Raw genomic sequence first — 13242 nt, 5'->3', positions numbered from 1 at the left:
CACCTTTAAATCCATTCATTTGACAGTGGACACTTGGGTTGATTCCATCTTTTGGCTCTTGTGACTTAATCTGTGGTCTAACATATGGTCTATCCTGGAGAATGCCCTATGTGCCCTCGAGAAGAATGTGTTCTGTTGTTGGGTAGAGTGCTCTGTACTTCTGTTAGATCTAGTTGGTTTCTTTTTTTCAAGTCCTTGAGTTCCTTATCTTCTGACTGGTGGCTCTATCCAGGATAGAGAATGGGATATTGAAGTCTCCCAACTATTATGGTAGAACTGTCTATTTCTACTTTCAAGTTTGTCAATGTTTCCTTCATGTTTTTTCCAGCTTTATTAACGTGTAATTGACAAATTTTATATATTCAAGGTGCAGAGCATTATTTGATACACATACACATTGTGAAGTGATCACCACAATCAAGGTAATTAACATATCTATCACCTTACATAGTTACCATTTAGCCTTTCAAATTCTTGAAGATGTTCTTTCTTCTCCAAAGCCTATGCTTATTCAAACTCAATATTCACATGGTAATTTCCCAAACCTCTGCCCTGATTACCTTTCTTGACACTGGCCTTCTTATAGTCATGTTCTCACAATTGCACACAGTGTTGACTTAACAAACAATATTTCTATGGGCCAGGCATTATTCTGAATGTTCTAAATATTACCTCATATAACCCTTCACAGTAGCTATCCCCATCTTACAACTAAGGAGGCAAGCACAGGGAGGGTAACTTGCCCAAGATTACATTACTGGTCATTTGAAGTATGGTCTGAACAACTCAGTAAAGTAGTACTATCATCTCCGAAGGCCAAGTGTCAGTTAAGGTAACTTTAAATTGCCTTTTTGGGGGCACCTGGGTGGCTCAGTTAGTTAAGCGACTGCCTTCAGCTCAGGTCATGATCCTGGAGTCCTGGGATTGAGTCCCACATTGGGCTCCCTGCTCAGCAGGGAGTCTGCTTCTCCCTCTGACCCTCTTCCCTCTCATGCTATCTCTCATTCTCTCTCTCTCAAATAAATAAATAAAATCTTTTTAAAAAATTGCCTCTTTGGGGGTGGGGGCAGCTACTTAGAGTATCATCAGGTTTCTGGTCTTTTTTTGTAGTCCTCAAATCAGGTCTCACCATTTGGTATTCATACAATTTTGTTTTAAGTTAGTTTAGTACCTGAAATTTATTCCTGTTTAAACTTAAACTTATTAGTTTTTATTCTTCTTTCTGTCCTGACTGGATATTTTGAATATTATAATCTCTAGCAAATTAATTACCCATCAACACATTAAGCCATCTGTATGACTTAAGTATGTTAAATGTTTTCCATGTCTCCATCTAAATGTGGTAATAAACTAGCTTAGGATAAGAAGCATACCACTGGAGACATCTATTCAGACTGACATTGTTCCAATATCAGTTATTCTTCAGGTATGGTTGTACAACTAGCTAAAAACCCATTCATTGTTCTATCATTCAGTTCACTCTTTAATTTTCTTCACACAGTATCTTAAAACTGCTAATCAAAAAATGTGCTGAAAAAAAAAAGTGCTGAGAGGGTATATGCTATAATGAATTAAGAACTTGGGTTCAAATACAGGCTGAGGTGGGTGACTTTTTAAAAAATGAAGTTTAGAGAGACTAAGAAATTGCTAATCTATAAAAAGGGGCTAATGCCACCCCCTACCATATTCCTCCCTCTGTATTATTTATGCACCTTTGGATGCTTCCATTATCGTATATCACCTGGAATGAGTCCATCTTTGTTCATCTTTGTGACCATCACCTAGTGAGGCAGATGGGTATCAGCAGAAGGCCCCCAAATGTCTGTTAAGCTAGACTGAACACCTCAGTTCTTGTGATAAAGTTAAAAGATTATTTAAAAACAAAACATGCAGATAACACCTGTTGTGATTAAAAGCTGAGAGCAAACAGGGTTAGTTTGACACTAAGGTTAGTCTTGGTGAATTTCTCTTTCCTTGCTAAGGGCTTAGAAGCTGTTTAATAATCCTTTCTAGGCTTTTACGTGGGGTTAATGGAATTTATTGGTCTCTAGTTTTAAAATCTGGTTGTTTCCTATTTGGGAAAGCTAGGGCTACATGGGCCTATTTCTAGGCTATTGTTCATAGATTTTTCTCAGATTACCAAGAGTAATTCTGTAGTTACATTTGCAAATTCCTTCAAAATTTTGAATCTAAGGACTTAAAACTCATGTACCAATCACTTGGCATTCTCTTATCACTACCAATTTGAACTTCGGTGCAGCCTTAATGATGATTGTTATGCCCTTCCAGTTTGAAAATCAAAGTGGTAACTTAGCCACAGTGTGAGGACTTGAGTGAATGGACCCAACCTTAATTCATGAATATGAGGCCTTAAATTATTTACCAGTCTATACATGTTGTCCGTCTCTTTGTCCACCACCAGCAGCGAAGTCTGATCTCCGCCCTTTCTAATCATCTCTACCACACTGTCGTGATCCAGGGATTCCACAGACTCGCCGTTGACAGCGACTAACAGGTCATTGTTCTTCAAGCCAGCCTCCTCTGCTGGGCTTCCAGAATCTATGTCCTTGATGACTTGACCTACCCTCCCCCAAAATTAAATAAAATTATCAGAAAGACCCCTAAATTAAGCTGTGGAATTTCTGCTGGAGCCAAAAGCTCTGATAACATGAATTTAAAAGGCACGCTGCATACGACTGCCCCTCCCACTGGCACCCAAGGCAGACGATAAGCACCCTATCCAGCCTCATTCCCTGCCCACAACTTACTCCAGGAACAAACTCAGCCATTACCGATGAAAGGGTCTTAAAGAAAAGAATCATGTTGTTACCAAAGTGTCTGAGACTCAATCTTGACCAAATAGAGTGCTAAGCGGTAAGAGTCAGCAAGTTCCCAGGAAGTCAGTGAGCATCCATGTACCCATACATCTTATGTAGAAGCTAAGCCATTAAAATGGGGCAGGAAGAAGAAAGAAGAACAAAACCAAAGAACTCAGAGCCTGGGAAACGCATGCTGGCATTTTAGTAGCAACTGGGTGTATTCAACTGTGAACGTGTTTGTGTGTGCATGCCTCAAGGATGCAACTTTACCCTTCCTCTCCTGACTTGAACTGTCTTCACCAGATGCCTTTAGATCTCTCACACTTTTTTTTGTCCCTCCCACTATTTTAACAAGTCCCAGTTTCACTTTTCCAGCTAGCTCCTGGGCATCTCCAACTAGATAGCCCATAGATCCCTCAAATGTAACTTATTCAAACCAAAAGTCATCTCTGCCCATCTCCCGCATCCCAAAGCTCCTCCCCTTGTCACCTGTCCATGGCAGCACCATCACCCCAGTCACTGATATTTAGCATCAATTCTTCCTCAGTATCCACTCCCCATATTCTAATCAACTGCTAGGTCATTTGATGCTACCTTAATATTTGACACATCTCTTCTCTGGCCCCACTTATTCTACCCTAAATGCATGTGATATTAGTTCCTGCCTTAAATTCTACCCAATGACTACAGCACCTCACCGACTGCTCTCCCTGCCCCTAATCCTTGCCTTCTCCAATATAGATCTGCCTTCAGATTCATTTTGATGCAACGTCTGACCAAGTCATTCCTGGGTACAACAGCACAAGTGCGGGCTTTAGAACTGAACAAGACCTGAATTTGATCCTAGTTAAGCCACAACTATTTGTCCTTATAATAATTACTGTATCTTCTCCCTGCCCTCAATTTCAGAAATTCTTCTTGCAGGGGGAATTATTAGGAGTAATTGAGATATATAAAGCCCCAAGATGCTATAGGCTTAATTTTTTCCTCTCACACTGTTGAAAAAACTTTTCACTCCCCATCAACTACAGAGCCAAGTCCAAACTCTTCAACTTGGCATTAAAGGCCCTCATCATCTCTTTCCAACCTACCTTTCTAACGTGGTTTTCTGTGCCACGCATTAGATGCCAATCAAATGGCACCCATGTTTCCCTGCTTTGTTCACACAATCCTATCCTCATGGAATGGCCTTCGTTGTCCCCATACTGTCTACTTGTCCAAATTTTATTCACACTACAAAGCCTGAGCTCAGCTGCTATCTCTACCATGAGGACTTCCAGTACTTTTTTAGTAAGAAAACCTTGTTCCAACCTTGAATTCCAATAGTACTCTACCCCATATTAAGGTGCCCCTCACCATCCACCTTCAGTTATGGACATATGTGTGTATTTCCTCTACTAAATAGTGGGCTCCTTGACTGAAGAATTCCTGTTTGATTCACCTGATATTCTATAAGGCCCTGAGGATGTTTTTCTATAATATGAATCAAATTAATATTTGATGAATTAACATAAATATACATAATGAAAAGAAAATAGCAACGTCTAGAAAAACAGTTTGCCTGAATCTGCATTCCTTTATATATTCAGCTTCCCTGTAAGGACCTTAGTTCTTTCCTTGTTGAGTTATAAGGAATCAGAAAGATTCCAGATTCTGTTTGATTCCCAGATCCCGACCCGCACCCTTGACTCAGATCCAGTGGTATATTGGAGTTGGCTCACACCAGCTTGTGAGAACTATTTCTGTTCAAGACTTCTCAACTTTGCATTCTGTGACAGCACATTCATGGCTTGAAATCAGATATATTGGGAGGATTTACACCACAAAAAAATCAACCAAAAAAAAATCAACAAATGCTACAAATTAGGGCATTTTTTTTTCCCCCAAGAGCAAATTTACAGCATACTACTGCCCAGATCCAAAATTCTGCCTTATCGTTCTGCTAAGGAAACCTTGAGATGCCCATCATGGCCCCCACGGAAAATGACCCAGCCATGCTCTCTAGTCTCTCACTGTCCCCTCATGTAGCTGGTAGGGACTCGGGGGCCTAACAGAACTCTGGAGTCAGAGTGGGTGAAGAATTAGATGGTTACACCACCAGGTTTTCTGTTCTTCTAGTGCCTTACCTTTCTGTTCTGGACCTGCCCTTAGATAGAAACCATAGCCATTGCTTCCCTTCTTCATCTCCACAACCCGGGGCTGGTGGGGTAGCAATTTCAAACTGGCTGCTTCTCTCTTGAATTTTATCTTCTGCTCAGCATGGAGCTTGTCAGTCTCCTTGTCCACCAGCAGGAACACAACTTGGCTTCCAGATTTCTTCACCTGCAACAGCACACACAGGTAAGACTGACAGCCATCTCCAAGAACAATGCTGGGAAGCAGGGAAGTTTCTTCCTAGAGGCACACAGTCTCTAGATTCGATAGAAAAGATGGAACGTAAGGTCCGAGTTTAAACTATAATACTCTCTCCTACCATCTCACTGGTCAACACTACTATCTCCACGTCCACAGTTGTGTTTGCCTTTGCTAAGTATGCCCTCACCCACACAGATGCTAACTGAACCCACGTGAGAGCTAGAATTCAGAAAACCCAGAAGGGTACTTAAGTCTAGAAAAGGAGTTTGGAAAAGCAAGTTAAGGTCTACTTTGAAAAATTATTCTACCAAGAGAAGATAAAGTTGGTCAGGTTTCAAGGTTCCATATGACCTCAAAGGAAAACCTCAGAGTGTTATCCATGTGTCATGGAACTGTGCAGGGATGTAAGATTTGGGGTAACGGGTCTTCCAACACTCCCCATGTGTAGCTCTATATCCATCACCACATTGGTTATCTGCCAGCTTGCATTAAAACATTTTAGTAAAACACCAACTTTGTTATAAATTCAGAGGGGCCTCCCAATCAGATACAAATAAGATCCAAAAGCTAAAGTTAATGATTCTTTAGAATGCTTTTCTCTGAAAACCCGAAACTAGCAAAGGTCTTATTCCAAAACCCTATGTTAACACTGCTCACACCTCTAGTGAGTCTGTTCCCTCTTAATACAAAGGGTTCGTTAACTTCTCATCATTATATTCCTCCCATCATAAACTACTATTCGTGTCTTCCTGTGACTTCCAGTAAGAATAGAGTGAAAGGTAAGAAAAGTACCCCTCTGGGCTATACCTTGGCAACCACTTCCTCGTGGCTGGCATCTTCGACATTCTCTCCGTTCACTTCAATCAAGTGATCACCAGCCAGGACACCAGCTTTCATAGCCACACCTTGAGGCATTATATCCGTCATGTACACTCCCTTTTGACCTGCAAGGGTGTGGACAAGCATTACAACTCCATTACACAGAAAGTCCAACTATAAAGGGTTTTCTCCCAATAATGTAAAATTACAAATTCCAGTTTTAAAGTTAACTCAAATAGACTTGGGCTTCTGATCTAGAATTAAAATTATAGCTCCTGGCACAAAGCTTGACACAGACATTATTCGGTTGGTTTCTATTGATCTGAATAGAATTTCTGAGCCCAACTGAATGCAAGGAAGGAATCTCAGAAGGCAGTGGCCTCTTGAACCAGAGAGCACCAAGCCATGGTCATGCTGCATCATTGCATCTTACTCCTGTTCTTCGCCTTTGTGGAATTAGAAGGCATCTGCTCCATTCTGTCTTCTTTAATTAGTATTATCACCAACCATCACATACCAATGAAGTCACTAAATCTCGCTCATGCAGGCTTAGGAGGACAGAGGCACAGAAGGGCAGGGATGTATACACATGTACAGTCAGTCTGGATTAGCAGATGATGCGATTTAGGTGCTTCTTATAGAAATGCTGTCAGTTCTTTCAAGATATTCATATTTCAACCTAGGCAAAGGGTAACTTCACAATGACAAAATAAATCATTTGTAAGGAATAACAGTATAAACTGCTGCCTTAAAATTTCTCCCATTACCTTGTTATATATATGTCATGAAGAAAACATCTCCTTCATAAAGCTAATTTAAACCATTTATTATGTACATTAGCACGAGTCAAATGAATAAAATCTAAATTATGATCATTTTTTCACCATTTTGCTGATAACAGACTTCTAAGAAATGCCAAGCTTCCCCTGCCCACCTGCGCCATTATGTTTAATAATGGACAAACTTGAGAAACACCTCTTACAGCTACTTTATATCACTTACTACAGGTTAAATAAGCCTTGAAAACAATTTTATGTTTACTATTGGTCTGCTATTTATTACTTACCCAGTTATGACCAGTGCTCCTCCAGTAGCAGGAAGAACAGAGGAGGAGCAACATTCAAGGTAGAACTAAAAGGCTTATATAGCCTCTATGGCTCTACCCTAAATCCCAGAGACACCATTGCAGAACTACGACCAACTGAGCAAAAGTCTGCCTGCATCTCTGAAATTCTAGAAACAGAGCTTCTAGTACTTCCTGAGGGACGCACCTTCGAGCCATGGAGGCTGGGTCACAGCTGAAGGTCCTATTTCAATGTCACGGGATGGAGGGGGGATGATTAGTAGAGTAGCATCTGCGGCAACTATAACAGGGTCTGGCCCGTCAACAGGTGCTCAAGAATTGGTTGAATAAATGATCACCTGGGCACTCAGGAGTGAAAAGATAGCATCCTTCTTCAAAAGTAGCTCTTCTAAAGAATCTCTTTTCTTGCCTTTTATTCCCTTCTCCCCTCCACCCTCACCCTAAGGCAGCTAGGAAAGAATAACAAAGAAGCAGCAGCCCTCTAACCCTCTGGTCTCCAAGGCTCAGCCTAACAGGCACTGGGGGACAAGAGTGACCAGTGGCCCTCCCCACCCTGTGCTGGGTCCAGTGGTTTGATCCTTCATTGCACAATTGTCAAAGCAAGGGAAGGGCCAGGGAGGGAAGAAGGGAGGGAGGGAGAAGCTGCAACTGGATAGCCACAGCATCCGAAAAGTTTGTCAAAGAAGTCAGTAACCAATAACAATATCTTCCTTCTGGAAATTCCACCCTCAACTCACCTTGGACAGTTTTCAGAGAGAAGCCATAGCTGTTCCCCTCCTTCACCAGGTAGCAGAGCCGTGGCTGGGTCCAAGTCTGTGCTCCTTCGTTCACCACAGAGGGCAGTTTCTTATCATTCACACTCGGCTCTTTCTGACTTTGACCCAACTCTTTCAAGTCTACCTGCTTTTTCATTGCTTTCTCATAGGAATCCCCATCCAGAACTAGTAAAGTCACTGAATTCCCACTCTTTCTGACCAGATCTACAACCTAGGAGGAAGAAAAAGATAACTAACCAAAAACCTTATCAGCCACCATAGGGGATGCTCACCATCTAGCTCATTCACTGGATCTAGAGATTCTTGAATGCTGACCCCTGAAGCCCAAAGAGTCAGCAGGTGGTGCTCCAGCCATCTAGACCCCATCCCTCCTAAGATCCAGGTACAGATTGGAGGGGGCAGGGCTCTAGCACTGTTGGAACCCAGAGTATGGCCGAATCCTAGTTGGGCTAATGGAAACAGCATGGCATAGTAAAAGGAGCATCCACCAGGAGGTAGGCAGAACTGGGGTAAGGTCAGACCCTCCCATGTGTTCACTGCATGAACACATCAGCAAGCGAAGTTCTCTGAGCCTTTGAGCCCTCTTCTGTGAAATGGTGATATATAACCTCATGGGTTGTGATGAGGGCTCAACAAAATAATGAATATGAAATTGCCTAGCATAGTTCCTAGCATATAGCAAACATGATGCCTATTGGCTCTGACACTATTCAATCTAGGAATAATTTTACAGTTCCCAGTTAATTGGAGGGGACTTGATTAGTGGGCAGAAGGGATAGCCATAAAGGGGTCTGCCTTGCCAGTGGCAGCTGGGAAATCTCCACTGACCCCAAAAACTAATCAGCAGAGATGTGGAGGCTAAAGAGATCCTAGAAGAAGAACCCCAGATGTCCCATTCACCTGCATATGCTCTTCCTTGTCCACAAAGACACCATTGATCCTCAGAACTCGGTCTCCATCCTGGAGGCCCGCCTTCTCCGCTGGGCTACCCTTCTCAACTATCCGGACCAGGTGGCCAGCAGTGTCCTTCTCGATTCGCAGGAAGAAGCCATAGCTTTGCCCTTCTTGTTTAGACAGCTCACATTCTCGTGGATGGAAGGTGGAAGCCATTTCTGTGACAAAAAACAAATGGATAAACCCATGGGAAAGAAAATCTGTTTGGAGAGAGAACCTTTGTCCTCCCTCTCCCATGACCCTTTTCTTCTAACCATGCCAAATCTAGGCTATAGCAACACTGGGGGTATAGGAGGCCACCTTCCAGGACTTGCTAATAATTTCCAAGTTTATTTCCCAAGGATGATCTTTTTACTTGAGTTTCAGACCCATGTATTTGGCTGGGTCCTGGACACAGATTTTTCAGTTTCAATAGCTCCAAAACTAAATTCCTCTTTGTCCCCTGATCTAAAGAAAGTAGGTTTAAATACCTGACCTAAAAATTTTAAGAAAACCCAAGCCCACTTTCATTCAAATATTTGAAGAGCCTCCCTAGTCCTCAAGGACTAGGCCTTGAGGATAAATCTGTGGGCAAGACAGACCTATCCTTTGCCTCTCATATGGGGAGAATGTATTTTGACAAGAACACATAGTGAATGATATGCTAGGCAAGAACAGAGTGATAAGGCAGAATATAACAAAGGGCGTTGGGAGTAGGGAATGGGACGGACAGAGTTAAGAATGGCTTCCTGGGAAAATGACTTTCCTAAGACCTGAAGGACTAGTGGGAGTCAGGTGAGGTAGGACCGGATCAGGAAGATGTCAAACAAGTGGAAACCAAGACACCAGCCCTCAGAGCTGGCCTGATCTATTGAAGAGGAGATAGAAAAGTGGTTGACCAGGACCCTGAAGTTCTCGTCAGAGCAGAGTAGGGATGCCCCCCAGAGAAAGGACTCCTGGGGCCGGGTCCCACTTCTTCCGCCTGAGGCAGCTTCTGCTTCCATCCATCCTGCCCTTCCTTTTGCTCCACTGCCAGGAGCGAGGTCCTGGGCCACAGAAGAGAGGACAAGTGCGAAAGCACCAGTTGGGGCTTGGGCACCCAGTTCCTACGGGGAAGGCTCCTGCCAGTGTCATCCATCCCTCTTGGCTGAAGCATTTTCTTTCACAGGAGAATCAGAATGGAAGCCAGAATGGCTGGTGCAAGGCAGAGGCCTGAGTTCCCTACCAGTAAATCAGAGACTAAACCTTCTGTCCCTTCCCTCCTGGCGGGACAGGAACAGAGGAGCGCAGAGGGCGTGGAGGGTGGGGTGGAGGAGAGACAGCGAAGTCCTCCAGGCCCCCTAGCAGCCGCAGCGTAGCCATTCCAGATAGCCATCTCTGGCCTTCACGCCCACAGAGACACCCAGTACAAACAGGGCAGAAAGGCTCCCACTGCCCAACAGCTTAGCCACCCAGCAGTCGACAGCCACGCCCCCAGCGGCATGAATGACTAAGCAGTCGAGGAAACAAACAAATAGACACCGTTTCAAGTGATCTCTCTCCAAGGGCCCAGGGCCTGAGCCCTCCCCACTGCGTCCCCAGGGAAGAGAAAAGTGGAGCCCCAATCGTGTGGTCAGTGGCCACCCCTGGGGGAAATTAGCAGCTCTCAGAGCATGACCTGCTGCCAGAAAGACACCGCTTTGGGAGGAGACGGAGAAGAAGGGTACTGGGGGGAACTGGGCACCACCAGAGGGGAGCTTCCTCACATTCAGGCACCTGGGCTGCCTGAATCTTTACTTTCCTTTCTGCTGAGCATCTGGCCTGCATGTATCAGTTCCATTTTCTAGCTCAAACCCACATCTATATCCAAACTCACCTCTAGATCCCTCTCAACTTTCAATTTCATAGGACTAAAAACTGGAAAAAACCAAAGCCCTCTGAAATTTGGGGGTAATTATAGAGAAACTTCAACCAAAGCCCACAAAATCCGCAACATGTCCTTATAATCAAAATAAAGGCCATTCAATGCTGTGTTTTTGTCAAAAGATGAGATGGTCTGTGGTCAACATACGCATGCTCATTTCTAAGGCACTCACCCCCAAAATTCAGCCTTCTCACACCCTGGGTGTCAGCCACAGGATCATAATCGCTATCTCTGAAGGTCTGCAAGGATAGAAAGTGAAACCTCCTTGCCAGCCAGACCAGTGCCCTTAGGGAAGGGGTAAGAGGCATCATTTTCCTCAACAGATGCACAAGAAAAGACAAAGCTCTATTTTTTGGCAAAATCCCAAGTTATTTTTTTATTTGGTGAAAGTTTTCAACCAACCAGACGCCAATCACTCAGATCTGCACTTGTGTCTTTGAAGCCTCGGGCACTGGCTGAGAAATGGCTCTGAGTCCCCTCTGGCCTCCTGCCCCCATGTCAGCCCCTCCCCACAAAGCAGCCACTGACGCTGGTGCCCATGCCACACTGATGAAATATTGAACACCTTCAACCATAGCAACAGAGAAAAGCAGGTTGATACCCCAAAAGCCAGGCCTTCCATGGGACCCTTGGAGCCCTAAAACCATTTCCTTTGCCATCTTGCCAAGTGACGATTCAACTAAGAGACAAAGGGCTGGGCTCTGGTCCAGTTCCAGACCTGGGTCCATCTGGTGTTACTCTGGCCCCTAAGTCAGGGTTGGGATCCATGACTTTAGCAGGATTATCACTGCTCCGTGATGAGGATGCCTGCGACTGTGGAACACAGGGCCCAAGAGAAAGGATCTTTGGATTTAAGGGTACTCATTCTGGTTTCTTCACCCCCATGCCCATCTTCTGCTTCCTGAGAAAATCCAGATCGGACCCCTATGGTGGGCAGGTATTTAACTAGTGAAGGCATATGGATTTCTATAACATGGTACCAGCAGTCATCCAGTGCTGGAGTCCGTTAAATCTTCTAGGCTTTATTACCCAGTTCAGATAGCCAAAATAAAATACTGGAAATGAAAGGAAGCTATAACCCCTGCTGAGCTCTGGCAAGAAAGTCAACTCTTGGCAACGAAGTTGCTTGTCTGTGGGAAAGAGAACAAAGTGCTGGCTGGTAGGGCGGAGAGCCAGAGATTTTTTTTTTAATCAATCTTAATTATTAATCATACCTTCAGACCCCACCTTCTTCCAAAAGAATTAGATTATTGCTACCAGGAAAGAGAATAATATGCCCAAGGTCAAGAAGGAACGTTTGGCACACTTTAGAAGTTGGGGAGGTGAGGCAATGACAACAGAGGAGAGTGGGCAGGACTTCTGGGTGTGGCCAGAGAAGAAAGAATTGAAGCCACTGGGTTATTTTCCACAGGATAGAAATAGCTGGGGGGACCCAGAGACTCTTTTGAGCCCAAGGCAGGTCAAGGCTTCTCAGCTCCCAGGCAGCCATCAACAAGGGCCCATCTCTGACCCCTAGTCAAACCCCCTCACCAGCAGCCTGCACACAGAGCAGAAGTCTGAACCAGTAGCTACTCTGGAGAGGAGCATGACCTACATCAACAAGACCCAAAAGCCAGGGAAGTTCAGCTTAGTTGGCTGAGGCTAAGTCATCTCATTTTCCCCTCCATTTGTGTGTCTGGGGCTGGAAGCTGCAGGACTTTCCTCAGCAGGGCTAGCCCAGGAAGCAGTGAGACTCCATTCAATTGATCCCGGTACCAGTGGGACTTGTAGGGAAGTGTGCCTGCCCTGTCACCTTGCACATCAAAAAGTTCTCTATCAAAAAAAAAAAAAAACCAATCTGATTGTTAAAAATGGGCAGAGGACCTCAATAAACATTTCTCAAAGGGATACATGAAAAGCTGCTCGACATCACTAATCACCAGGGAAATGCAAATCAAAACCACAAGGTGTATCATATTACATCTGCCAGAATGGCCAGTAACAAATATAAATATATATATTACTCAGCCATAAAAAAGAATGAGATCTTGCCATTAGCAATAACATGAATGGACCCAGAGGGTATAATGCTAAGTGAAATAAATCAGAGGAAGACAAATACTGTATGATTTCAGCTATATGTGAAATCTAAAAAAGGAACAAATAAAGCAGACACAGACCCATAAATACAGAGAACAAACCGATAGTTGCCAGAATGAAGGGGGTGGGGGATGGGCAAAAGGGGTGAAAGAGTGGGAGAGACAGGCTTGCGGTCATGGGGATGAAAGGTACAGCGCAGAGAATACAGTCGATGGTACTGTACGGTGACAGACGGTGGCTACGCTTGAGCATAGCACAACAAAGTTGTCCACTCACTAAGTTGTACACCTGAACTAATGTAACACCGTGTCAACAGGGGCGCTTGGGTGGGTCAGTCGTTAAGCGTCTGCCTTCAGCTCAGGCCATGATCCCAGGGTCCTGGGATCAAGCCCCGCATTGGGCTCCCTGCTCGGCAGGAAGCCTGCTTCTCCATCTCCCACTCCCCCTGCTTGTGTTCCCTCTCTCGCTGTCTCT

The 13242-nt window shown here is 44.2% G+C and overlaps 1 protein-coding gene across 4 annotated transcripts in view; it reads right to left on the bottom strand.

The window, feature by feature from the left end:
• Positions 1–13242, bottom strand: part of PDZK1 (PDZ domain containing 1) — a 49620-nt gene that overhangs the window by 14196 nt on the left and 22182 nt on the right. For all 4 annotated transcript variants that reach the window (XM_025858474.2, XM_073889879.1, XM_073889877.1 and 1 more), the window contains 5 exons: positions 8754–8965; positions 7815–8064; positions 5982–6118; positions 4946–5141; positions 2384–2580 (listed from right to left, as the gene is read on the bottom strand). In XM_025858474.2, coding sequence (XP_025714259.1) covers positions 2384–2580; positions 4946–5141; positions 5982–6118; positions 7815–8064; positions 8754–8963 — 990 coding nt within the window. In that variant the 5' untranslated portion in view covers positions 8964–8965. The remainder of the gene's footprint in view (positions 1–2383; positions 2581–4945; positions 5142–5981; positions 6119–7814; positions 8065–8753; positions 8966–13242) is intronic.

The sequence above is a fragment of the Callorhinus ursinus genome, unplaced genomic scaffold (genome assembly GCF_003265705.2).
Source record: "Callorhinus ursinus isolate GAN/ISIS: 27379988/994484 unplaced genomic scaffold, GSC_fseal_2.0 scaffold121, whole genome shotgun sequence".
NCBI lineage: Eukaryota > Metazoa > Chordata > Mammalia > Carnivora > Otariidae > Callorhinus > Callorhinus ursinus.
Note: the sequence above shows the minus strand (reverse complement) of the source record. Positions and strands in the feature narration are given on the sequence as shown.